This window comes from Athene noctua, chromosome 16 (assembly GCF_965140245.1).
Source record: "Athene noctua chromosome 16, bAthNoc1.hap1.1, whole genome shotgun sequence".
Classification (NCBI taxonomy): domain Eukaryota; kingdom Metazoa; phylum Chordata; class Aves; order Strigiformes; family Strigidae; genus Athene; species Athene noctua.
In genome coordinates this window covers 1,397,423-1,421,424 of record NC_134052.1, presented here as the reverse complement: position 1 = coordinate 1,421,424, position 24,002 = coordinate 1,397,423, and the positions used below count along the sequence as shown (strand labels likewise).

Below are 24,002 nucleotides of genomic sequence, written 5' to 3'. Positions count from 1 at the left end.
AAAGGGATGAGAAGACAAAAGTTTGCTAATAATAGGAAGCTGTTCAACATTGCCATCTGAGAGCAGACAGTGGGGAAAAAATAGAGACGTTTGAGAAACAAAAGTGCTGATCCAGATAAATATGTCTGCCTGCAAGGGGACAGCTAGTCCTGATTTGAAACACAGAATGACAGTCTGTGCTCTGACTATCACTCCTTCCAGAGGGCACAGTGTGGTTCTGGAGGATGGTACCATGAAAACGCTACACAGTAGAGGTCGTAAAAAAATCCCAACCCCCAAAATGGGAAATCAAATGTCAGGGTTGTTCTATCTTCCCTTCCTCCCTGATAGAGAGAACATCATCATGCCGCTGCCTAAATCATGCTTAGTCTGGACTTTAAGTCCTGGCTGCAGTTCTGGTGGCTCCTCCCCAGAAGAACATCTCAGAAGTTCAGAGAAGGGCAAAAAGGCAGATAGGACTGGCTGAGTGAGCTGGGAAAGACTCAGCCTAAAGGGTGGCTCAGGAAAGGGGTGCAGCATACTGAGAGGCAGGGAGGGGGCAGCAGTCGGTCACTCTATTTCCAAGACCTGTCTGATGAAGCCAGAGCCATGCTGCAAGGGATGGGAGGTGGTGTGCTTACCTGTGTAACTCCTTGGCAAAGGGTGTTGTAAATACAACAGGTCCATGTAGGGTCAGGTGGAGACTGTGAAAGGTCTGACAAGCTGGGACAATGCTGGGGCTGGGGAGGGGAGGTGTCATGTAAGTCTACCCCACTGTTAGGCTTCCTGCCCTGGGTACGCACATACAGCGCTGGCACATCCAGGGCACCAGCCTGGACATTGAGCCAGTGCAGCTGTTCTTACAGGACCAAAAATAAGTCACAGACAGAGTTGAATAAATACAATATGGTTCTCAAATTTATTTTGAGTGACAGTAAAAAATTTACATTGAACAGGGAAACCAGCTGAATAGCTTGAACTTTCTACTAAAAGCTCAAACTTCAGCCCTTGACTGCCACTGGAGCAGGAGTTCAAATCTAGTATGAAAACCAAGTTATTGAATCTCTCCCTCCTGTTTCACAGCAGGAACATGACAGACTGCAAGCAGCTGAAGAAAAACTGGTACAGGAGATAAAACTGCTTCAGGAATCAGTCACAGCTTCTGAAACCCGAGCAAATACAGTAACAGATATGCATCACTGCCTTGAACAAGAATTCCAAAGTACACTGTCTCTATTAAAAATCAAAAATGAGGAAGTGGAAATACAGTGGGAGAAAATCCAGATGCTCCAGGAACAGGCAGCACAGGGAAAAGCTCTGCAGGAGACTCTTACTTATATGACTGCCATCCTGTCAGAGAGGAAGGGAGAAGTGAAGATGTGCCAGGAACAGAGGAGAATGCATGAAAAGCAGAAAGACATGCATAAAACTACTCTCGATCAGGTTATTGAGAACATAATAGAGAAAAAAATGAAGATCACATCCCAGGAAGAACAGATACAGGAACTGGAGAAGCAGCAAGAAAAACAAAGGATTGCTGTAAGTAAAATGAGCAAAGAGTTGGAAGAGAGAGACCAGGAAGTCAGATCCCAGCAAGAACAGATACAGGAGCTGGAGAAGCAGCAAGAGATGCAGAGGACTGTGGTGAAGAGGATGAGCGAAGAGCTGGAGGAGAAAGACCAAGAGATCAGATCCCAGCAAGAACAGCTATGGGAGCTGGAGAAGCAGCGAGAGATGCAGAGCACTGCTGTCAGCAAGATGAGCAAAGAGCTGGAGGAGAAGGACCAGGAGATCAAATTCCAGGAGGGGAAAATAATGATTCTAGAACAACACGGTGCATCGCAAGTGAGAAATCTGCTTGTGGATCTGGATCATATGAAAGAAAACTTGAAGGACAAAACCAGGGAGCTTATGTCTCTGACTCAGCAGATCCAAGAACTGGAAAAGGAGAGAGAAGAAGTGAAGTCTCTGCAAACAAGCCTTGAACACCTGAGGGCAGCTCTTAAGGACAGAGAGAGTGAGTGCCATGCTCAAAGGGATCAGTTAAGACTCTTGCAGCAGTACAAGGAACAGCAAGAGGGGCACCTGCAAGAGCTTCATGGTAAAGTAGAAAAGATGACACTTTCTTTATCTCAAAAAGATCAAGAGCTTGAGTCGCAACAGAAGCAAATCCAGGAAGCTGAAGAAGTCATGGAGATGCAGTTAAGGACTGTCCGTGACCAGCTGGAGCAAGCCTTAGAGACCTTAAAAGAAAAGGACAAACTCATAGATATTCAAAAGCAACAAATACAGAACTGTGAGGAAAAAACAGAAGAACGGATGACTGCCTTACACAGAGACTTAGAATGCACTAAGGCAATAGTGAAAGAAAAGGATTTCATGGTTGAATCTCAGAAGGAACTGATCGAGACCTTGCAAAAACAAGAACGAGACTCCGAACAGCAGAAGGAAATTCTGCAACATCTTCAAGTGACACTAAAGGAACAAGAGCAAGAAATTTTATCCCTTAGAAAGCAATGTGAGGCATGCAAGGAAAAGGAGAAAAAGCACGCAGCTGAGCAAAAAAATTTTCAAGCAACAAAAGAGACGCTGAAAGAAGGAGAAAAAAAGATAGAGGCTCTGGAAGAGGCTGTCTCTAGGCTTCAACAGCAAAAGGAGGAGGCAGCGATGCAGACTAAAGCTATACTGCAAAAACTAGAACACACTGAATCTTCTCTAGAAGCTAGAGACCAAGAGATAGAGTCTTTGCAAGAGCATGTCCAGGGCCTTCGAGAGCAGAGGGAGTTAGAAGGCAAGCAGGCCAAGAGTCTAGAGCAGGATCTAGACAGAATGAGCCAAAGAGCGAAGGAGAAGCACGTGGAGTTCCTCAGGCAGACGGAGCGAGTGAACATGTTGCAGCTTCATGAAGAAAGCATGAAAGTAGCGCTGGCATCATGCCAGAAACAAGTGAATCTGCTTGAGGAAGTGGTGAGGAAGAGAGGTGAAGAGAATGAAACTCTTAGGCAAAAACTCCAGTGCCAAGAAGAAGAACTGAAGACCCTGCAGAATCTCCAGCTTTGGCTAACGGAGAAGAATGTGGAGGTTAGACATCCCAGAGAGCAAGAGAAGCTCCTGGAAGAAGCCTTTCCTGAGAGGGAGCGAGAGACCAAGGCTGACAGTGAGCAGAAAGAGTCAGAAGAGGAAATAAGAGCTCTTCGGGACGATCTCCAGCACGTTCAGCAGACTCTGACAAAGAAGGATGAAGAGATAAAGTGCCAGAGAGACCGAGTCAGGTATTTAGAGAAGACTCTGATGGGGAGGGAACAAGAGCTTGGGAGGCAGAGTGAACTCCTGAAACAACTAACCTCAGCTTTGCGGTGGAAAGATGAAGGGGAGAGCCTAAAGAAACAGATCCAGAAACTCCAGAAATGGGAGGAAGAGGAAGCAGAGAAGAGGAAGATTCTCCAGGAGAGAGACCACCTCTTGCAAAGGCAGAAGGAGCTAACCCAGCAACTGAAGGATAAGTCTAAAGCAAAGGGGGAAGAACTGGAGCGTGTGATGTCTCTTTTGAAGCAGAGCGAAAGCAGAGAAACAGAATGGAAAGAGAAGGCACAAGCACTGACTCTTGCCCTTACCAAGAGTGAAACGGCCAGTGGGACTCTGAGGGAGGAAATAGCCATCCTGCAGAGTATGGTTTCAGAGAGGGACACAGACCGGTTTCATCATCAGGTAGGCAGTGGGATTGGTCATCCCTCAACTAAAGTGTCTATGAGGGATTCTAAAGATGTTTCCCATAAAGATATGGGAATCTCTGTTCCCACAAATACAGGACCTGCTTGGCCAGAGAAACCATGACTGCAGCCAGCAGGTTTGCCAGTCTGTATAGCTCCAGCCGGAGACCCTTCACCTGCTAGAATGTTTTCTGTCAAGCCCAGAGCTACTGAAGGGACTATGGAGCTTGCTGTTAAAATTACCTCAGGTGCAAAAGCTGGGGACGGGTAACGGGTTCTCTCCTATCTGGGCAAGTGCTGCCAACATGTTGTGGTTAGGATTTGGCATGGAAAGGAAGGGGCACCAGTGACCAGAGTGATGTACTAAACGCAGTAGAATTGTATCACGATGGCTGAACAGCAGCTGCACTGGTGGTGCTTAGAGGCTGCTTTCAGAGATGTGGTTTTCTGAGGTAGAGCTTTTCCAGTGTATTGAAAAGAATGGAATTTGTCCCATTGCCTGATCTGGTTAAAGGCTTCATTTTGCATTCAGGATGTACCTGTGCCACATTCCAAAAAGCACGAAGGTAAATTTGGGTGGATTTCTCCAAGGTGATCTGGAGGAGGGCCCCTAGGAAGACAGTGTGTTGTCTTGGCCTGTGGACCAGGAGGAGAAGGGAATTAGCACTTGTCCATGCCTTGGGCCGGTCACTCTCCCCAGCTTGCTGATTCTGGCTCTTCCAACCTTGATGTGGCACCAGCTCACATAATCCCCTCTCTGTACCCAGCAGGCTGCTGCAGAAGGGGAGCAGCTCTCATGGCTGTCGGAGAAGAGACTCCTGTCGCAGCAGCTGGAACATCTACAGCAAGCAGTTGCAAGGCTGGAACTTGAGAAGACAGAGCTGAAGCAACTCATTGCTGAGCTCAGGAGGACTCTTGAGCAGGTAAAAACAGCTTTCACTGCCTCTGCAAAGGCTCACGGTCCTCTGGAACACAACACATTTCCACAGACAGCACTTTGGAGTCCTCTGCTTGTTTCCTTCCTGTTTTGCCGATTATCAGGCCTAGCATAAAGGACACAGCCCGCATAAAGATGAACCAATAACCAAATTGTATTTGATACAAAAGGGTCAGTACATGGGTGAGCGCTGGGGGTACAAACAAATCAGTCAGATTATACATAATTGACATCAATCCCACTGACTCCAATAACGACACCACACAACCAACAATGGGTGGAATAAATGGTGACATGCAGTCTCCCATAGAAGGGACAGGAGACAACCGAGTCAACAAACCAAACACGTAAGACCAAGGAAGCCACATACTGAATCTCTACACAGCCCACGTTTACAAAGGCCAGACCTGACTGGAGCCCAGTCCCAGGGAGGCGGGAGGTCCTTCCCCAACAGGGAACTCTGCACAGGGCATCCCCCTCACACACAGACACTGCCCCTCCTGCAGTGGTCCCAGCTTTTATCCCTAAGGGGGACACCTGACCTTGGGTTACTTAATGCAGGACCCCTGGGGCTCCTTTACCCAATGGCTCTCCCTGCCAGGCCGGCTGCACCCTGGAGGGAAGCCTAAAGGCAAACTCACCCCCCTTTGGGAAGGGCTGTGGGAATCACCCACATGTCAACCTTAATGTGGGGCTTGGGGTTGAAACCCCAGAATTTCACTTCCCTCTCCCACTTTCCTTTGTGGACACACACTTTGGTATTTTCTCTCTCTCCTCCCACCCCATTGCCTTCACAAATGCACATTCATTCCAGTACCACCCTTCTTGCCCCAGTCTCCCCATGTGCACCCATTTGTCACTCTTGTGTTGGGAATTGTTTTCTCTTCCTATTTGGAGTGCTTTTTGCCCTCGTTGTTCTCTGGTGCAGTTACAGTCTCTGAGCAGAAATCTCCTTGCCGTGATGTCCAGAGGTCCTTTCACTCCTTGTTTGGTCACAGCTTTCTGTGACCCTTTCTCCTGTCCGATGTGCAGGTGGAATGTGAACGGAGGAGACTGAAGAGATGTTGCAGTGGTCGGTCGCTGCCAGATGCACGAGGATTTTCCCTCTCTGACCAGCACAAGATCCCTGCTTCTAGAGAGGTGAGAATGGAGTCTTACTCGGTGGGAGGAGGGTCTGGCCATACAGAGCAACGATGGCAAATCCCAGTGGCAGCAGCCCCCCAGTACAGACCTATGAGAAGTTGAGTAGAGACCATGGCCCTGACCAGACCGGAGACTAAAAAGAAATCTTTGTGTTTTCTTCACAGGAGGAGTCTCCGGCTCGCTGCAGTCATCGATTAGCTGAGTTGCAGAACCAGGTGAGGAGTAGGAAAGCTCTCTTCAGAAGCTGCTGTGCCTGTGCTGATGGGCTCAACTTTGCATGGCACTACAGCCCGAGTTCTCTTTGGTGTCAGGACGTGAGTGCAGCCGGCGCTGGCAGGGCCCCGTCAGACACAGCTGTTGGCCATGGCCAAATGACATCATTCACTGGGTCTACTCTCTGACTTGTCGAAAGGTGGGGCATGGTGGGAAAGGGGTTGAAGGAAATTAAGAAAACTGGAACTCGATGGAAAATAGAGAAAGAAGGATGTTCCCGTTGAGTTTTACTCATCTTGTTGACTGTTTCCCTTTTCCCTTGACTCCGTTAACAGTGGACTTTGCATCATATCAGAGCTCCAGGGATCTGAGGCAGTGCCAGAGCTTAGAGCCTTCAGGCAATCATCAGTCTTGTAGTGCTGTGCTGTGCTGTGCTGTGCTAATCATGATCCCAATAGCAGACTGAGTCAGAGTCCTAAGCACTGTATGGACATTTGTTTTATCAGTGTAAGAATGTACATTCCAGCAACTGAACCCTTTTGCATCCTTTGACAGTGGTGTTGGCAGGAGCAGCAGTAGCCAGACTTCTCTTCCATGTACTTTTATGGGTCTGGTAGACCCTGGTCTCCCTGAGGATGTGAATCTTCATGGGTGTTCGGGGCAAAATGGGTGTAAGATTTATGGGAGTAAAGTACGTCATGCTTAGCTCTGATAAATGGTCCAAGGATACTGCTGGAGCCATCGAGTTATCTCTGAGGGCTGTTTTCACCGGGAAGCCTCAGTGTCTGAAGTTCTGTTGCTGCAGCTGACTAACTGAACCCCATTCCCTTGTGACTGTTGTGTCTGCCAGCACTGTGGATCTGCTCGAGCAGTTCGGCAGGGAATTGAAGGTGCTCTGCTCAAAGCATCATCCTCACCTGGCTGGCTGGGCACACCTGTGGGTCTGGGAAACAGCGCAACTGGGACTTCATCTCCTGCTTCCTGGGAGATGCTCTTAGCAGCAGATGGCCGCTTCTCCCACTCATAACTCTGGGCTACCTACCAAAGCATGGGAGGGCTTTTCAGGCTTCTAAGCCCAGTTTCACAGAGGTGCCCTTACTTCAGAGAGAAGGTCAGATCTGTCCCTTTCTTCAGTGGTGGTATTCTCTAGCCTATGCATATTGCTTGCTGTGAAGTCCCTTTGACATTTTACTTTCCGTGTGCACTGCTGGCTTTGCATCCAGCGCTGCACGTTCCCCTTTTGGAGCTGGCTGTCTGGGTTTCACATCTAGTCTGCTCTCAATGCTTAACAGATTAGGGTCCCCCTTTTCATCTGGTTTTGCTTTATTTTGACAGGCCTTGGTATTGTAATTCAAATATAGCAGGTTCCATAAGCCACAAACCTCCTCAGTGAATTGCTTCTGTTATTTGAGTTCACATGCCAAGAGAATATTTTCATATTCCTAGCCTGAGGTTGGGGGTGGCATTTCCGTGGGGAAATGGCCCTTACAGAGGAAAGCCTCTGCCCTGAGCTGTTTCCCCCAAAACAGCAAAGCACCGAGCGCTGCTCCCAGAGCTGGCGTCTCCCGCTCTCCAGAGCAGGCAGAGGGCAACGTGCCAGAGGTGCTGTGGCTGCACCGCACTGCAAACCTACCGGGGGTGGGAGCAGCGGGGTCTGTCCCACCAGACAGCCCAGCAGGCACCACCCCACGTTGCCAGGAAATGGTAGAGTTTGAGGATTGCCAGGGCCTCAGCAGCCCTTTAAGGCTCATTACCCCGTGGGCTTTGTTCATCAAATTATGCTCTGCTCATTTGAGAAATGCTCTAAGGTTAGGAAGAATGAGAAGTTGCTCCCTTTTCATGTGCTAGCTGTCAGGTTTTTAAACTAGACCATAACAGAGCAGTTCTTCACTGTCTTGTGTAACCAGTAGCCCTCCTGCTGAGGAAAAAGCAAGTGGAACTAAGGTGTCAGTAGCCCAGATCTCTCTTTTGAAAAATAATTGGGTTACTCAATCCTGTAGGAACTTCTGTCTTTAATATACATGTAATGTCTTAGTGTTGTACATGGGAATGGTATGCCAGACAGAAGCTCGGATTGTTGATCATCTGAGCTCAGTTCAGGGTGACTCTAGGAACCTGTTACTCTCCACAAGGACAAAGCGTTTGTCAGGGCTGGAGGCTTCCCTGGGAGCTGGTATTAATGTGCCATGGATGGTCCTGGTGGCGTGGGCATGTCTGAGCTCAGCCTTTTGCCTCTTTCAGGTGTCCCTTCTGCAGATGCAGCTGGCACAAGAACGAAAATACAAGCAGGACTATATTGAGTGCTGTGCAAAGACCAGCCAGGAGCTGTCAGACCTTCACCAAGAGCTGTCTTGCTCCTTAGCAGCTGTGGTCAGGGAGCCTGAAGCTGCTGTGCTGGAGGCAGAGACCCGGAAGCTCGATCAGTCTCTGAACCTTAACTTGGCACTAATATCTCTAGACCATCAATTTCCTGAGAGACAGCCACTGCATTCAACAGCCAGATCCACCAGAAGCAATGACCTGAGGTGACAGCACCAGTGAACAGCAGAAGGCCTCAGTAGTAGCCAAGTCAGGACCTGCTGTAGCCTGCAGAAACAGCTGATCATCTAGTTCTCCTTCCTCAAAGCGTAAAGAGGTTCTAGCAATTCAAAGATGTATGTATGCCTTAAAATACAATTTCAACAATTTCAAGATCTCGTTCCCGTTCTCAGCAGTACAAGACAGCAGACACTGACTTGCAGCTTTGTCCCGCTCTCTAGACTCGAACAAATGGAGATTTGAAAGTTGCAGACTTCACAACAAAAAGCATAAACAGAAACACACAACCCCAGGTTTTTTGACTCAGAAAAGGTGAAGAGCTACACGGTTTGCTTCTTTTGCCACATGGGAGAGTAGCAGCCTCACTCAGATTCATGGGCAAGACAAATCATCTCTCTGCAGCTTATCAAAAGCCAAAAGAGAGGCCACCACAGACAGGTGGATTGAAGTCATCTGTAGAAGCAGAGGACAACGGAGAGCATTGCAGAACAGCTCTGCCAGCCATCAACACATTTCCAAAAGGCAGTAAAGAAAGCTTCTGACCTCCAGCACTACCAGGTCTCTCCTTGACAAAACCACCACAGAACCCAACAGACAGAGCTTCACTGAGCCCAGCAGCCAAAAGCCCACCCGGAAAGCACCAGGTTTTTGGTCTCACCTGACTGAGCTGCTCTTGGGTTTCTGCCTTCTCCTCTGCCAGCATCCTCAGCTCTACCTGCAGCCCCTCCCGTTGCTCCTCCACTTTCTTCAGCAGCTGCTCCAGGTGGGCTTTCTCTGCACTGAGCTCTTCATTCGTTCTTTCACACGAGTTCAGCTTCTCCTGGTCAGAGATCTTTGCTCTCTCCAGCTCCTCCACTCTACCTGACAGAACTTCATTCTCTTGCTCCAGCTACAGTCACAGAAGCACAAAGAAAATACAGTAAGATTTACCATGTAGAAGGTTTGGCTTTGTCAGAAAAAGGAACATTTCCATATTCAGGCAGTCATACGTCTGAAGGCAAGAAGTCTGAGAAGAAGCAGCAGCTGCAGACCAACACTTGGTGAGATCTTTTGCAACTGCTCACCTGCAACACAAGTTTGTTCAGTTGCACTTTATCCAGTGCAAGAGCTTCATTGATACTGCTCATCTTCGCTGCTGCAATGTGTAGATCAGCTACTTCAGCACTCAGCTTATTCTGAGCCCCTCTCAACTCTGCTACTGACTGCTCTGCCTGAAGAGACAAAAGAGAACAATTTCTGTGACCTGACATGAGGAATGAATAGCAACACATGGTAAAACATCTAATAGTGGTGAAAACCAAGATAAAATTTGAACTGTCTATGCTGCAGAAATACATTTATTTATAAAATGCTCAGCCTCCAGTGGTCCACTGAAAAGAACATCTCCTTACTCATGAACCAGCCAAGAGGGAAAGCACAGTAGAAGTTGTATCTTTTCTAGGTACAATAGGGGTTAAAATTCATCAGTTCTAGAGTCTTCCAGTTCAGTATACTAGAAATGTGATGATGGATGGATAAGAATTGACAACAGAGCCTGACTTTTCTCTTCAGTGATTTGAAGACAGAAAACACCCTCCCTCAGTTTCCAAATTACATTTCTTTGAAAAACCAAAAGGAATGTAGAGTTGTACTTAATGACTGTGCAGAACAACTTTCATCTAGGTGGGGTACAGATGTATAAATACGGAACCAATATCAAAAGAACATGAGACCAAAGGTTACATACAAGCATAGAAAAACATTCATGCAAACAACATTAAGTGAATGAAATAATCTCACTGGGATTTAACATTCCTGCAGGCACAAATAAAACAAAATAAAAAGGACAAAATAACTTTTTTATTACAAACTTTTTTTTTAAACACAGTTTTAGTTTTTCAGCATTTACACTGGTTTTTGTTCCTTCAGACATGTGAATATTGCGTAATGACGGGGAGGAGAACTTGTGTTAAAACAAGTTCTGTCCAAGACTTACTTTGCAAATAAAAGATTCTCAGGAGACCATCAGATGTCCTTTGGGCATAAAGGTGACCATGGTGTAAGGATATTTATGAAATAATTCTGGGGTCACGTAAGATTTGGGTAACACATTTTTTTCTGAGAAAGTCTGTGATCCAGGGGTTTGATTTTTTACGAAAAACCCTCAGGACATTTAGAATGCCAAACACAAGTGAAATGTGGTTTGAATCTATTCCAGCAGATATTACCCTAGGATGGGATAATGGACTTGCATCTCTTAAGAGCCTGAGATTCACAGGCCATCTACATCAAAACTGTGATTCCCACTGGTCAATATACACCATATATATGTGTATATACATACACATACCTGTACCATATTGTCAATAATAACTCAGAATGTTGAAATGTGGTTGTAACTAATAAAAGCTGATATTCAGTAACTCTTAAGAAGGACCTGCTTGAGATGTATGCACTCACACGGTATTTAAAAATGAAAAAAAAAAGGAGAGCAATTACTGATAAGCTGAGTTTGCTGGCTACTTATTAACATTCTCCTGATTAGGAAAGTAACTGAGTTTAGCTAATGTTAGCAAACTTGTATGTAATTTGTATCTACAGGACCTCTGATCTCTGTCTAATGGAAGGATTTCTGCCAAGCCAAAGACAAAGAATCAAAGCTTATGGATGTGAGAAACGGGATGAGCTCCCCTGGGCAAGGCCACTCCCTGCCTTTTACCTGTATTTCTCTCACATGCAGCAGGTGCTGTCAAACCTCCCCTTATGATGAATAGTAGAATCTACAAAGTATTTCAGGCAGATGATTTCTGGAGACAAAATATGAGTATGTGAGAACAAAAACATAGAAAAGGAGAGAGAACTGTGTATGAAAAAGGAAATCCAAACAAGAAATGAATAATCCCTGAAAAATAAGACTTTTTCTGGGACACATCTGTTCTAGGACAGGTACTCAACCAAAATAAAAGGATGTAAAGATTGAGCTACACAGAACTAAAGCTAACATAACTAAGCAAATGAAACTGCACCTTATGCAGTGCTGGTTCTGTTTTGCATGTGTGTTAGTCCCGTGTTGTCTCCTTATTCTACTTTCTGAAAAAAAACAGTTTCAACTTGTTTCTACCCAGGAGAGAAGTTAGAGTTTTGAAGATGTTAACCACAAGCACATGACAGAAAGTTGAGAAGCTCAGATTGGGATTACATTGACAGTTTTACAAAGTGCTTCTGAATGGAACCCTTCACAAAGAAGCCTGTGCAGATTCCCTAGCTGGAGATCGATTAAACAGTGACCCTCAGGAGCAGGAGAGAGAAACTGAAAAGCTGGCGTGCTAGCTTAAGTATTTGACTAGCACCAAAAAATAATAGTATGGACTCAAGTCTTGCCATCAGGTGTACAAATGTCATACAGCTACTCTGACATGAGGCGGTGCGATGGAATAAACGTTCTGTAGTACTGACATTCTTGTTCACCCCCTTATCCTCTACTGATTCAAATTGGTAGGGAATAGAAGGCAAGAACAAAAATACTGTCAGTCATCACAGTTTTGTGCCAAATAGGTCTACTAAAATGACTATTTTTGTTGGATTGTTAATGTGGTTTATGATTATAACAGTTTGGAATATTTGGACTTCTCTTAGATATTCAACTTTATCCTGTGTGACATTCTGTTAAGTGTGTCAATAGGACTGAGCATTAATGCAGACCTTGAGGGTGCACTGGGTTTGTGTGGGGGGGGGTTTGGTAGCAAGGGAGGGGGCTACAGCAGTGTCCTCTGTGAGAAGCCTCTCAAAAGCTCCCCTGGCTGCAAGGCAGATCCGCTGCTGGCCAAGGCGGAGCCAGTTAGCAAAGGTGGTGGGAACTCTGTGATAAAGTATTTAAAAAGGGGAACCTGGGAGGGGGTTGGAACTTGTGAGGAGGAGTTAGGGCACCTCTGTGAAGTGAGGTCAGTGGAAGGAAGGAGGAGCAGGGGAGGTGTGCCTGAGCAGACACACCCCCAGTACCCTGTGGTGAGAGGGCAGGGCTGCCCCCCCAACCAAGGGGGGTCACCAGTGAGCAGATCCTGACCTGCAGCCGTGGAGGCCCCCCCACAGGAGCAGAGGGCTGTCCCCGGAGAACACCGGGACTCCAGGGGAGAAGAAGCCCCCGCTGTTGTAGTTTGGTGCCGGCAGGGCTGCAACACTTGGGGGTGACCCACTCCGGAGCAGCATGGGAACAGCTGTGGCCTGTGGGAAGGACTCGTGGAGAAAATCCGTGGAGGATTATCTCCTGTGAGAGGGGAACCACCCTGGCGCAGGGGAGAATGGGAGGAGTCTCCCCCCCCACCCCTCCCTTGGAGTAAGGAGCGGAGAACTGACTGCACCCCCATCCCCTGCTCCTGCGGGGCTGAAGGGCAGGGCTGGGGTTATCGTGAGCAAAGCTGAGCCTGGCGAGAAGGGAGGGGTGTGGGAAGGTGCTTTTAAGATGTAGTAATGCTTCTCACTGTCCCACTCTGTTTTGTTAGTGTTTGAATTAAAGGGATGTTCTTCCATTTTCTTCCCCCAGTAAGTCTGTCTTCTGCCAATGTCCATAATGGGTGACATCCCTCTCTGTCCTTATCTCCAGTCCCGGGCCTTTTGCTTTATTTTCTCCTTCCCAGTGCTGGGGGGAAGGGGTGAGTCAGCGGCTACATGGTGCTCAGTTGCCTTCTGGGCTCAAACCGTGACAAAGGGATCAAAAATTACACACACATAACTGCTTATGTGAATCATGATCCAAACAAGATATTTCCAGGGGAGCTCACAGAGTTTTGACCAATACTGGTCAAAATCTATACCTGTAATTAAAGATGAAAAAAACCTTCTTCTGTAAACTAAAAAAATGTTCAAACCAAAACAAAGAATTATGAAGAAAGGTTATACTGAGGCAGAAAAGAGTCTCACCTTAATGTACAAAAAGACCAGGCTCTGAGCTGTCCACTTCCCTTGGGGGTCAGGGAAAACTCCTTGATTGTTGGTTGCTGCCATGAAAACATTGCCCAAGAAAAGACTGGGGAAAAAAAGGGGGGAAATGAAATGTTACAAATAGCTAAGAAAGCAACTGAGAACAAAAAGAAGAAAAACATTATGCCACTGCCTATGTCATGCTTAGCCTGGATCTCAACCCTGGGTGCAGACTTGTACCTCCAGACAGAACTAGGGGAGAAATCAGCAGTGGAGTTCAGGAGTTGAATGGCTTCCACAAAGGACCACCTGGGTAAGCTGGGACTCTTCAGCAGGGGAGAGACACGGCCTGTGGGCTGCACAGGAACGGCCTGTGACATCCTGAGAGGCAGGGACAGAGCAGGCAGCAGCTCTTCACTCTTCTGCAGCAGAGGAACAAGAGCCTCTGGATACAGCTAGTGGGAGCAAGCAAATGAGGGGGGGTGTTTTTTCTTACAGCAGAGCAGGGCTGCTGAACGCCTCGCAACTGGGTGTTGTGAATGCAAAATGTTCACATGGGTTCATGGTGAGGTGGGAAAAGTACCTGAAAGAGAACCACCGAGGGCTTTCAATAGACCCCAACAGACTCAGGAGATCCCAAGAGCTGAAAACAGTTGCACATGAAGAAAAATATTAGGGGCCTTTTTTCCTCATTATGTAATGTGACAGAATTCCCAGAAAGTCTGTCTGCCCATCATCCCTCTTCCTACTCCTCTTCACTGTCCTTAAAACACCAGTATTCCTAACTCTGCCTCCAAAAGGTCTGCAGTAGCTACACAGTCCTTTCTGGTTTTCAACTGTGTTTTCTCCAGTGTAAACCCTTCATTTTTCAATTCCGTTGTGCAAGACTTCTACAGCACATGCAATTAGAGACCTACCTCACCTCACTCCCTGCTCTACACACACAGAGTACTTGCTCTCAGAACAGCCAGCCTGCGTTCATGCCTATTGCAGAGAACAGATGCAATGCAGAGATGCTTCTTGTTAACTCGGATACATGCTGTGAAGTTCGAAATCCTGGCTGTAGTAAGGTTGCTGTTGTCATGATAGTTTAAGCACATAAAGCAAGTTCTGTGGGAAGAAGTGAAATATTTCATTAGAACAACTAATATTGTAGCTGTCAGGGCAGGAGCCTGCAGCTGGCTTGTGCAGGCTGTAATGTCCTGGGGGGCTGAACTGGTGACAGTGACAGTGTTGTCCCACAGGCGGGGTGTTTACCCGGCCCGCAATAGCCAGTATACACACAGAGCAGAGGTATTTCATTTATTTCACGCCCGTGCAAAGATGGGTAATCCCACACAGCTAGCACACCCCACAGAGGAACCTCCCTGTATTTATACACTTCAGAGTACGCGAATACGCATTTCCTGCAATGACCACGGGTTCGTTTCTTACCCCTTTGTCCCTCACTGGTTATATTTCAATTAGCCTTGCTCGCTGTGGGCGTTAGCACGCATGCTCCTTACAGGCGTGGGGGGGGGGGGCAAGTCTTTTTGGTCTTGAATTGAGTCGGAGGTCGTGATCTCCCCCTGCTGCCGTTACCTTTCCCCTGGTCACCGTAGATTTTTGCTGACTTTTCCTTCTTTGGCAATTGCTCAAGTTTCAGCACCTTCTGGGCAGGATGGAGCCTCTTTATGAGTCTTTTGGTTTCTTCAAGCATATAGTGGCCTGCATCGTTTATACAAAGTAACCAGACTCACACAGTAAAACCTCAATTCCCTGTCCTCCTCAGAGGACTTAAAAGCAGTATATCTAATTCTAACTTGATTAGTGTCACTATAACCTGGGCACTTATTCAGACAAACGGTTTTACACAGGTAACAACAGGGCAGGAGCAGGTCTCTGGCTCTGGCAGGTGCTTGTGCTGCCACTGCTGGATCTGTAGCTGTTGGGACAGGAGCACGCAGCTGGCTTGTGCCAGTTTTGTACTGCCAAAGAGCTCTTCAGAGTCCGGCCTAAATTATTGTAGAGCTGATCTCCCAACCCAAAGGGGCTCCACAGGAAGTATTACCACCCAACATTATATTCCCACTGGACTCAGCATAAAGGCTCTCCCATCTTAATGCACTCGCTGAGCCCCATCAGAAATGGCTTCCTGAGCAGCAAGCAAGCTGTCACACTGTTATAAAGCCACTATTACTAGCATCCTCTTACTTGCTTGCTAAAATGTAATGAACTGTAAATTGTAGAACAATAAAGTATGTTCTATTGCCAAAAGCTGAGCATCATTATTTGTAAAAACATGCAATTGGAGTGTGATCTCTCGTACAAAGTACTGAAAAAAGTACCTTCCCTCAAAGCCAAAGGAGTGACACAGTATAAAAGAGAGACAGTGCAGTTGAAAAGGAAGACTTTTTAAAGTTCAAAAGCTCATGTTCTGTTTGGGAAAAGGTATCATTCACAGTGCTGTTTATTAAAGATATCACTACAAGAAGATTATAGCACATACATCCTGTTAGGTGCTGGGAAACCTGAGCAGTGCAGCATCATCAAGACACAAACGCACAGCCAGCACGCTGTGCAGACCCCACCCATAAAGAAGGCACCCTCTTTTCATGGTTCAAGCTGCTGGAGGATTTTCTTGCAGGAAGACAGTTTTATACGTTGTTTCTACTGTCAAACAAAAAGAAGCTCTCATGAGAACACCTTGCTGTGCTGTCAGACAAAAGCCCAGCCTGCCATCCCTGGGTGTGTTTAAGGGTTGTTTGGCTGAGCTGTTGGGGGATGTGGGGTAGAGGAGAACTTTATAGAGTTGGGCTGAGGGTTGGACTTGATAATCTAAAGGGTCTTTTCCACCCTGAATGGTTCTATGATTCTATATGATTTTATGATAATCACAGGTACCAAGTGGGAGCTGCCTGCAGGGTCCTCAGTTACAATGAGCTGCTGAGTTTATCACGCAGGCAAGGGCTTGTGTGTAGGCCATGCTTTGTGTTTGGCACAGCGCAGGCCTGGGCATGCTCAGGTTAATGTGATGTGGAACGCTGTCTCCTTGACGTACAGCGGTCTTCTGGTCAGGATGATTGCAGGTGGGAAGATACGTGTTGGGATCGGAGTGCAGGGTGGTGGGTCCTGACTGCTACAGCACACAGTGGGAGTGGCAGTGCTTTGGGCAGGAGTCTGACCTTTCGTTGTGCTGGGCCTGAGTTAGCTCAGCAAGAGTGAAGTGGTACCGCTAGGCAGTGACCACAGGAACCACTGAGGAAGGTACATAAACCGCTCCCAGTTTGAGCGCTCCTGAGGAACCGATAGCCTGTGCCTCGGTGAGCTCCCCTTAGGGTGCCAGGTGAGGATACTTTCCTTGGAACTGAGTGATGCCCATTAGGTAGATTATAAAGAATTTGGAATAGAAGCAGAATAATCCCCACTCTCAGGGTGGTGTAATTGTTATCTACTTAATAAGTGCCTTATCCTAATCAACCTTACTGTGTGCCTTGGACTTGAGCCTCCTTCCTTCAAGGGGTAGATGGTGGCAGAGGGTCCGACCACTCAGCATGATCAGAAGAGTCAGAGGTGGGTACTCCTAATGGTTCAGTTTAACTTGCAGTCTGTCTAAGCCCTTGCCCAAAATCAAAAGAAGGGAGTTCTTCAAAGAGAAATTCATGGTAGTAAAAATCAAAGTTTAGATCTGACTTACCTCTGAAAGAGACCATCTCTCTCCCCATTGACTATAAAAAAACCAGGGAGGTATGAGGCATATGAGCCTGATATTGGTGCTTGTGAAGGCCAATTGCTTGGCTGAATCAGCTTCTCTGAATGTTTCCAGTATGCTGATCTTCTCTGAGGACTTGGGACTGAAGATATGAGCAAATGGCTGCAGATGTCACCAGCAACAACAAGCTCCCTGTGCATGAGATTCCTGTATATAGGGTTGGGATAGACCATCTTCCCTGATCATGTTATTGTATCATTGGGGGGAAAAAATCATAAACTGAGAATCAGATCAAGGTGGTAACACTCATAAAAGGAATAGCCATGTGGATAAATACAAAAAAGAATAGCAATAAATAGAGCCGGAAGAGAGTTTGAGAGGACATCTAAACCCCACTGCCAGTCCAGAAACTGCCTTTTCCAAGATGCCCCTAAAAGCTTTCAGATTTACAGCCTCCCCTAGGTTTGCTACTGGAATTTATTGGGTTTGCATTTTCCCTGTTACCTAGATCTTTCTTTTTGGCCTTTGAATTCTTGTCCCATCTGTACTGGATCTTGTGAACAGTTCCTGCCATCCATCTATTTTACACTAAATCATTACCTGAGTTCCTTCCATCCTTTCTGGAAGCATTTTCTACACCCCTGACCATGCTTGTTGCTTTTCTCTGGAGTACATCCTGCCTGTCCATGTGTTTTCTGAACTAGGGTCTCAGGACCAGACACTGTGTGCAAGCTGAAGTCTCAGCAGAGCTGAGCAGACTGAGGACGACGATGCTGTGTGTCTGACTGTCGGTACTACTGGTGAGGCATGGTGTTTGCTTTCTCCACAGCAGTAGGACACTGCTGACACAGGGAAGCTTGCAATCAGCTGTAATCCCCAGCTGTTTTCTAGAGATTGCATCTCTAGCCTATCACTGGCAGTGTTGTCTTTGTGCAGCTGATAGAGAGAAATACAAACCTCTAGATGCCAGTTCATCTGACCTGCTTGTCCTATCTGTCTTTAGATAAAATGAGTTTTCCTCTGGAAGTGCCTAATCTAATAATCTGCATTGATTATGCAACAAGCAGACTAATAACTCAGACAGAGACATCTAACATTAGCCACTTAGGTGAGGGCAGAAAAATCTTCCCATGTGTGGAACTTTTAACTTGTCCTTATTAAACTGCAAACTATTTTTTTTTATAGAATCACAGAGTGTTTGAAGTTGGAAGGGACTCCAGAGGTGACTTTGTCCAGCCCTCTGCTCCAGCAGGGCCACCTAGAGCTGGCTGCCCAGGACCGTGTTCAGGCGGCTCTTGAGTATCTCCATGGGTGGAGCCTCCACAACCTCCCTGGGCCGCCTGTGCCAGCGCTCGGCCACCCTCACGGTGCAAAAGTGTTTCCTGATGTTCAGAGGGACCCTCCTGGGTGCCAGTTTGTGCCCACTGCTCCTGTCCCTGGGCACCACTGAGAGGACCCTGGCTCCGTCCTCTCTGCACTCTCCCTCCAGGTCTCTGTACGCGCTGGGGGGAGCCCCCTGAGCCCGCCCTGCTCCGGGCTGAACAGTCCCAGCTCTCAGCCTCTCCCCGTGGTGGATGCTCCAGTCCCTTCATCACCTTCCTGGCCCTTCGCTGGACTCTCTCCAGTATGTCCCTGCCTCTCCTGTACTGGGAGCCCAGCACTGGACCCAGCACTGCAGGGGTGGCCTCCCCAGTGCTGAGCAGAGGGGAAGGATCCCCCCCCTCCCTCCCTCCCACTGCTGTGACACTCCTCCTAACGCAGCCCAGGAGACCGTTGGTGCCTTTGCTGTGAGGGCACGTTGCTGGCTCATGGTCAGTGTTGTGTCCACCAGCACCCCCAGGGCGTTTCTGTCAAGCTTTAGCTTTCCAGCTGGGCAGCCCCCAGCATATATTGGTGTATGGGGTTGCACCTGGGGCTGAAGGACTTTGCACTTCCCCTTGTTGATCTTGATGAGGTTCCTGTTAGCCCATTTCTCCAGTCTGCCAAGGTCCCTCTGGCTGGCAGTGTCCCTCTGGCAGATCATATGCTCATATGCTCAGATCAGAAAACTTGCGGAGACACACTCTGCCCCATCATCCAGATCACTAATGAAGGTGTTAAAAAGGACTGGACCTGGTATTGTCCTCTGGGGTACACTGCTAGTTACTGGTTTCCAACTAGACTTCGTGCCACTGATCACCGGGTATTCAAGGGGGCAGTGAATTTGAGAGAGCCATGTTTGCTTGTCTGGTCCATATTCAGGAATGTTTGGCAGGATTTACAACAGTGATTTCTGTTCCATGTCATACGTGGGAAAAATTGTAATGTTCCATGCTCCCCCTCACCAGAGGTGGGTAAAGAAAAAGCAGTACTGTTGTTGGTGATGATGGATGTCATCTGAATAGGGACCATGCTAGACTGGTGCACCATATTGTGGAAAGGAATGCTCCAAAAAAGTTGAAACTTGGGGTTTAGAGATGATTTGAAGACTATTCTTCAAACCATATAAGTCCATATTTTGTGGAGACCAGGAACAATTTACTTTCTCCCTGGGCAAGGGCTGAAACTGTGATTCTGTGAGATGGTTAGGGAGCTCTTGAGCCAGTTAGACATACAGCAGTTCATAGGACCAGAGGGTGCTAAGGGAGCTATCATCTCTGAAAAATCATGGCAACAGAGGGTGTCTCCTGAGAACGGGAAGGACCATCACACCAGTCTTCAAGATGGGCACAAAGGAGGATCCGAGGAACTACAAACTAGTAAACTCCATTGCAATCCCTGGGGAGGTGATGGAACAATTCCTCCTGGAATCCACTTTCAAGAACCTATGAGGGAAAGTAATTGGCCACAACCAGCACAAATTTACCAAGAGGAAATAATGCCTGGCCAACCTGATTGGCTTCTGTAGTAAAATGAATGCCTCTGTGAATAATGGGAGTGATGTTGTTTACCTAACATTAGCATGACATTAAACAGTCAAATAGTCTCCTTATAGCCAGACTGGTGAGATACGGACGGAATAAGTGAGTGGTGAAGTGAGAGCAAAACTGACTGAACCAGTGGGCTCAGAACTGGTGGATCAGTTGTATGAGGTGGCTGGTCCATAGTGGCACCCCTCAGGATTCAACACTGGAGTGATATTGCTGTTTATTAATGATGTGGGTAACAGGACAGATCCAAAGTCACAGTCAGCATGAAACAAGGGAGGGAATGGTCAACACACCAAAGGGCAGGGCTGCAACTCAAAGGGACCTTGACAGGCTGGAGAAATGAGCTGGACTACGAGGGGCCGGGAATCCTTACTCTCAATCACCTATTTTAAGCCTACAGAAGCCCCCCCCCTCTCCTAGTGGAGGGATAGACTGTCAGAGTTACAGCACCCAGCACTCTCTAACATGTTATCTTTCCTTGCTGGCTTTTGCTGGGAACACAAACACTATTAATGACTTGCCCTCCATCGTGCAAATGAGAGGTTTTGTTGCACTTAATGGCCATTCTAATCCTAATTCTTTACAGTCTTTTTCCTGGCACTGCTGACTTCCTGTTCGGTCAGCAGACTGCTTTTATGTTTTTGTAATAAAGGCATTCTCTAACTCTTGTTTCCAGAGCTGATGTGAATGTATAAACCACTTATTAAAGGGACAAGCAATTAGAAGACTGACCCTGAAGAAGTGCTCAGCAAAAGCCTTTTCTCAGGTGGAGGGCAGACCCATGGTCCTTTCCATTAGCCAATTCCGCCTCCCATCAAGCAATTCAGTGTAGATCCGTTTTACATATCAGAGTCTAAAATGTTTTTGAGAGAGCTCTAGAACAGTTGAGATAAAGGTCACACTCTGTCTTTGTCTTGAGTACAGCTGCTTCCTGTTTGGCTATTCTGAGGTTTAAACAAACTGCCCTTTCAGGACAATCAGCAGTTTCAGCTCCTGGTAACGACGCATTTTCTCATTAAAACTTTGAACTCTATATGAGTCTCCACAGAATAAATTCAATAAAGAAGGGTGAGTGGAAGGAAAGTTTACTCATTGCAAACAAAACCTAAACCTGTAGTTCGCAATTGTTAAAAGCAAAAAGCAAAAAAAAAAAAAAAGAGTAGCGGTGCAAAAAAGATGCTGGGAACTGAGTTTTAAAGATGAGTGGTGGTGGAGAATGCTTTTTTTTTTTTTTTTCTTCTTTTTTCCAGTAAGAGTTGATTTCAAAATCACTTTCATAAAGAGTGATCTGCAGCTGATATCTAGAGCTGATGTCAGATATCGACTGACAATTTAGATAACAAGAGTTATGTGGGGAATGGGGGGGTGGGGGGTGGGGTGATGGACGGAAACCACAACAAAGGGAGAGGGAGAGGGAGAAGAAGAGGGAGAGGGAGAAGGAGACAAGGGAAAGGGAACATTGTCTCCAGAGAGCAGCCAAGAAGAGCAGCAACTGGATTTTGAGGTGAGTGTCCTCGCACAGGCTGCTGTGACAGAGGGTTCCCAACACTTCTGTGAAATGACTGCATGCTTCTCCTCTGGAGCTTCTTAAATGCCCCATTAGCCACTATTCTTATGGTGCCTTACTCAGAGGGAGGTGCAGTTTGCTGATTAGCTAGAAGACGACCCCGATATCCAGAGCCCTGGGGAGAACTCAGGTGACCAAGGTAGGACATTAGACTTCTGGAGGGCTAACTTTGACCTGTTCAAAAGACTGATTGACAAAATCCCTTGGGAGGCTGCCTTGAAGGAAATGGGAGTCCAGGAAGGCTGGACATGCTTCAAGAGAGAAGTCTTAAAGGCACAGGAGCAGGCTGCTCTCGTGTGCTGAAAAACAAGCAGGTGGGGAAGGAGACCTGCCTGGCTAAACAGGGACCTTTGGCTGGTTCTCAAGAACAAAAAGAGAATCTATTGCCCTTGGAAGAGGGGGTAGGTCTCTCATGAAGACTATAAAGATGTAGTGAAGTAATGCAGGAGAACATTAGGAGACCCAAAGCACAGCTAGAGCTCAACTTGGCCACAGCTGTTAAGAATAATAAAAGATGTTTCTATAAATTTGTTAACAGCAAATTTGGTCTAGGGAAAATCTCCCTCCTTTACTGGATGCAGAGGGAAACATGGTAACTAAGGATGAGGAAAAGGCTGAGGTGCTCAACACCTACTTTGCCTCAGTCTTTATCAGTGGAACTGGCTGTTCCCCGGACACCCAGCCTCAGGAGCTGGGAGATGGGGAGGGGAAGCAGACTGAGGTCAGCACAGTTGAAGAGGAGCTGGTCAGAGACCTGCTGCACCCCTTGGATGCACACACGGCTGTGGGAGCGGGTGGGTTACACCCAAGGGTGCTGAAAGAGTTGGCAGATGTGCTCGCCAAGCAACTGTCCATGATTTACGGACCTGAAATCATGGCTAATTGGGAAGGTCCCGTTGGACTGGAGGGTGGCAAATGTGACACCCATCTACAAGAGAGACGGAAAGGATGATCCAGGAAATTATAGACCTGTCAGTCTGACCTCAGTGCCAGGGAAGGTCATGGAGCAGGTCATCTGAAGTGCCATTAAAAGTCATATAATGGGCAACCAGGGGATCAGGCCCAGTCAGCATGGGATTATGAAAGGCAGGTCCTGCCTAACAAACCTGATCTCCTTCGACGACAGGGTGATCTGCTTATTGGATGAGGGAAAGGCTGTGGATGTTGTTTACCTTGACTTTAGCAAGGCCTTCGACACCTTTAGCAAGGCCTTTAACAACTGGCTACTCGCAGCTTGGATGGGCAAACACTTTGCTGGGTAAAAAACTGTCTGGATGGCCGGGCCCAGAGAGTTGTGGTGAACAGAGTTAAATCTGGTTGGCGGCCGGTCAGAGTGGTGTCCCCCAGGGCTGGGTGTTGGGGCCACTCCTGTTTAACATCTTTATTGATGATCTCGACGAGGGGATCGAGGGCACCCTCAGTCAGTTTGCAGATGACACCCAGCTGGGTGCGAGTGTTGATCTGCTCGAGGGTGGGGAGGCTGCAGAGAGACCTGGACAGGCTGGAGCCATGGGCTGAGCCCAACTGGGGGAGTTTCACTGAGGGCAAATGCCGGGGGTTGCCCTTGGGCCACAACAACCCCCAGCAGCGCTACAGGCCTGGGGAGGAGTGGCTGGAGAGCTGCCAGTCAGAGAGGGACCTGGGGGGTGATTGACAGCCGGCTGAACAGGAGCCAGCAGTGTGCCCAGGGGGCCAAGAAGGCCAATGGCATCCTGGCTTGTGTCAGCAATAGCGTGGCCAGCAGGGACAGGGAAGGGATCTGAGCCCTGTGCTCGGCACTGGTGAGGCCGCCCCTCGATGAGTGGGTTCAGTTTTGGGCCCCTCACCCCAAAAAGGCCATTGAATGACTCGAGCGTGTCCAGAGAAGGGCAACGGAGCTGGGGCAGGGTCTGGAGCACAGGTCTGCTGGGGAGCGGCTGGGGGAACTGGGGGGGTTTAGTCTGGAGAAGAGGAGGCTGAGGGGAGACCTCCTGGCCCTCTACAGCTCCCTGAATGGAGGGTGCAGAGAGGGGGATGAGTCTCTTTAACCAAGTAATTAGCAACATGACAAGAGGGAATGGCCTCAAGTTGCACCAAGGAAGGTTTAGACTAGTATTAGGAAGCAATTCGTTACAGAACAGCTTGTTGGGCGTTGGAATGGGCTGCACAGGGAGGTGTTGGAATCCCCATCCCTGGAGGGGTTTAAGAGTCAGCTCCACATAGCACTGAGGAATATGGTGTAGTTGGGAACTGTCAATGGTTGGACTGGATGATCTTCAAGGTCTTTTCCAACCTAGACGATTCTGTGATTCTGTGACATGCTCCCTGCTCTAACTCCTGGGACAGCTGCAGCCAGCTTCAAGATGGACCTGCCACTGGCCAAAGCTGAGACAATCAGTGATGTTGGTAGCACCTCTGTGATAACATCATAGAATCATAG

The 24,002-nt window shown here is 47.6% G+C and overlaps 1 protein-coding gene across 4 annotated transcripts in view; it reads left to right on the top strand.

The window, feature by feature from the left end:
* CEP250 (centrosomal protein 250) overlaps positions 1-8,517 on the top strand; it is a 33,638-nt gene extending 25,121 nt beyond the window's left edge. For 3 of the 4 annotated variants that reach the window (XM_074920002.1, XM_074920001.1, XM_074920000.1), the window contains 5 exons: positions 1,063-3,687; positions 4,457-4,612; positions 5,659-5,766; positions 5,934-5,984; positions 8,224-8,517. In XM_074920002.1, the coding sequence (XP_074776103.1) occupies positions 1,063-3,687; positions 4,457-4,612; positions 5,659-5,766; positions 5,934-5,984; positions 8,224-8,511 (3,228 nt within the window). In that variant the 3' untranslated portion in view covers positions 8,512-8,517. The remainder of the gene's footprint in view (positions 1-1,062; positions 3,688-4,456; positions 4,613-5,658; positions 5,767-5,933; positions 5,985-8,223) is intronic. The other variant, XM_074919999.1, reaches the window with a different exon arrangement.
* Positions 8,518-24,002: the final 15,485 nt, after the last annotated feature.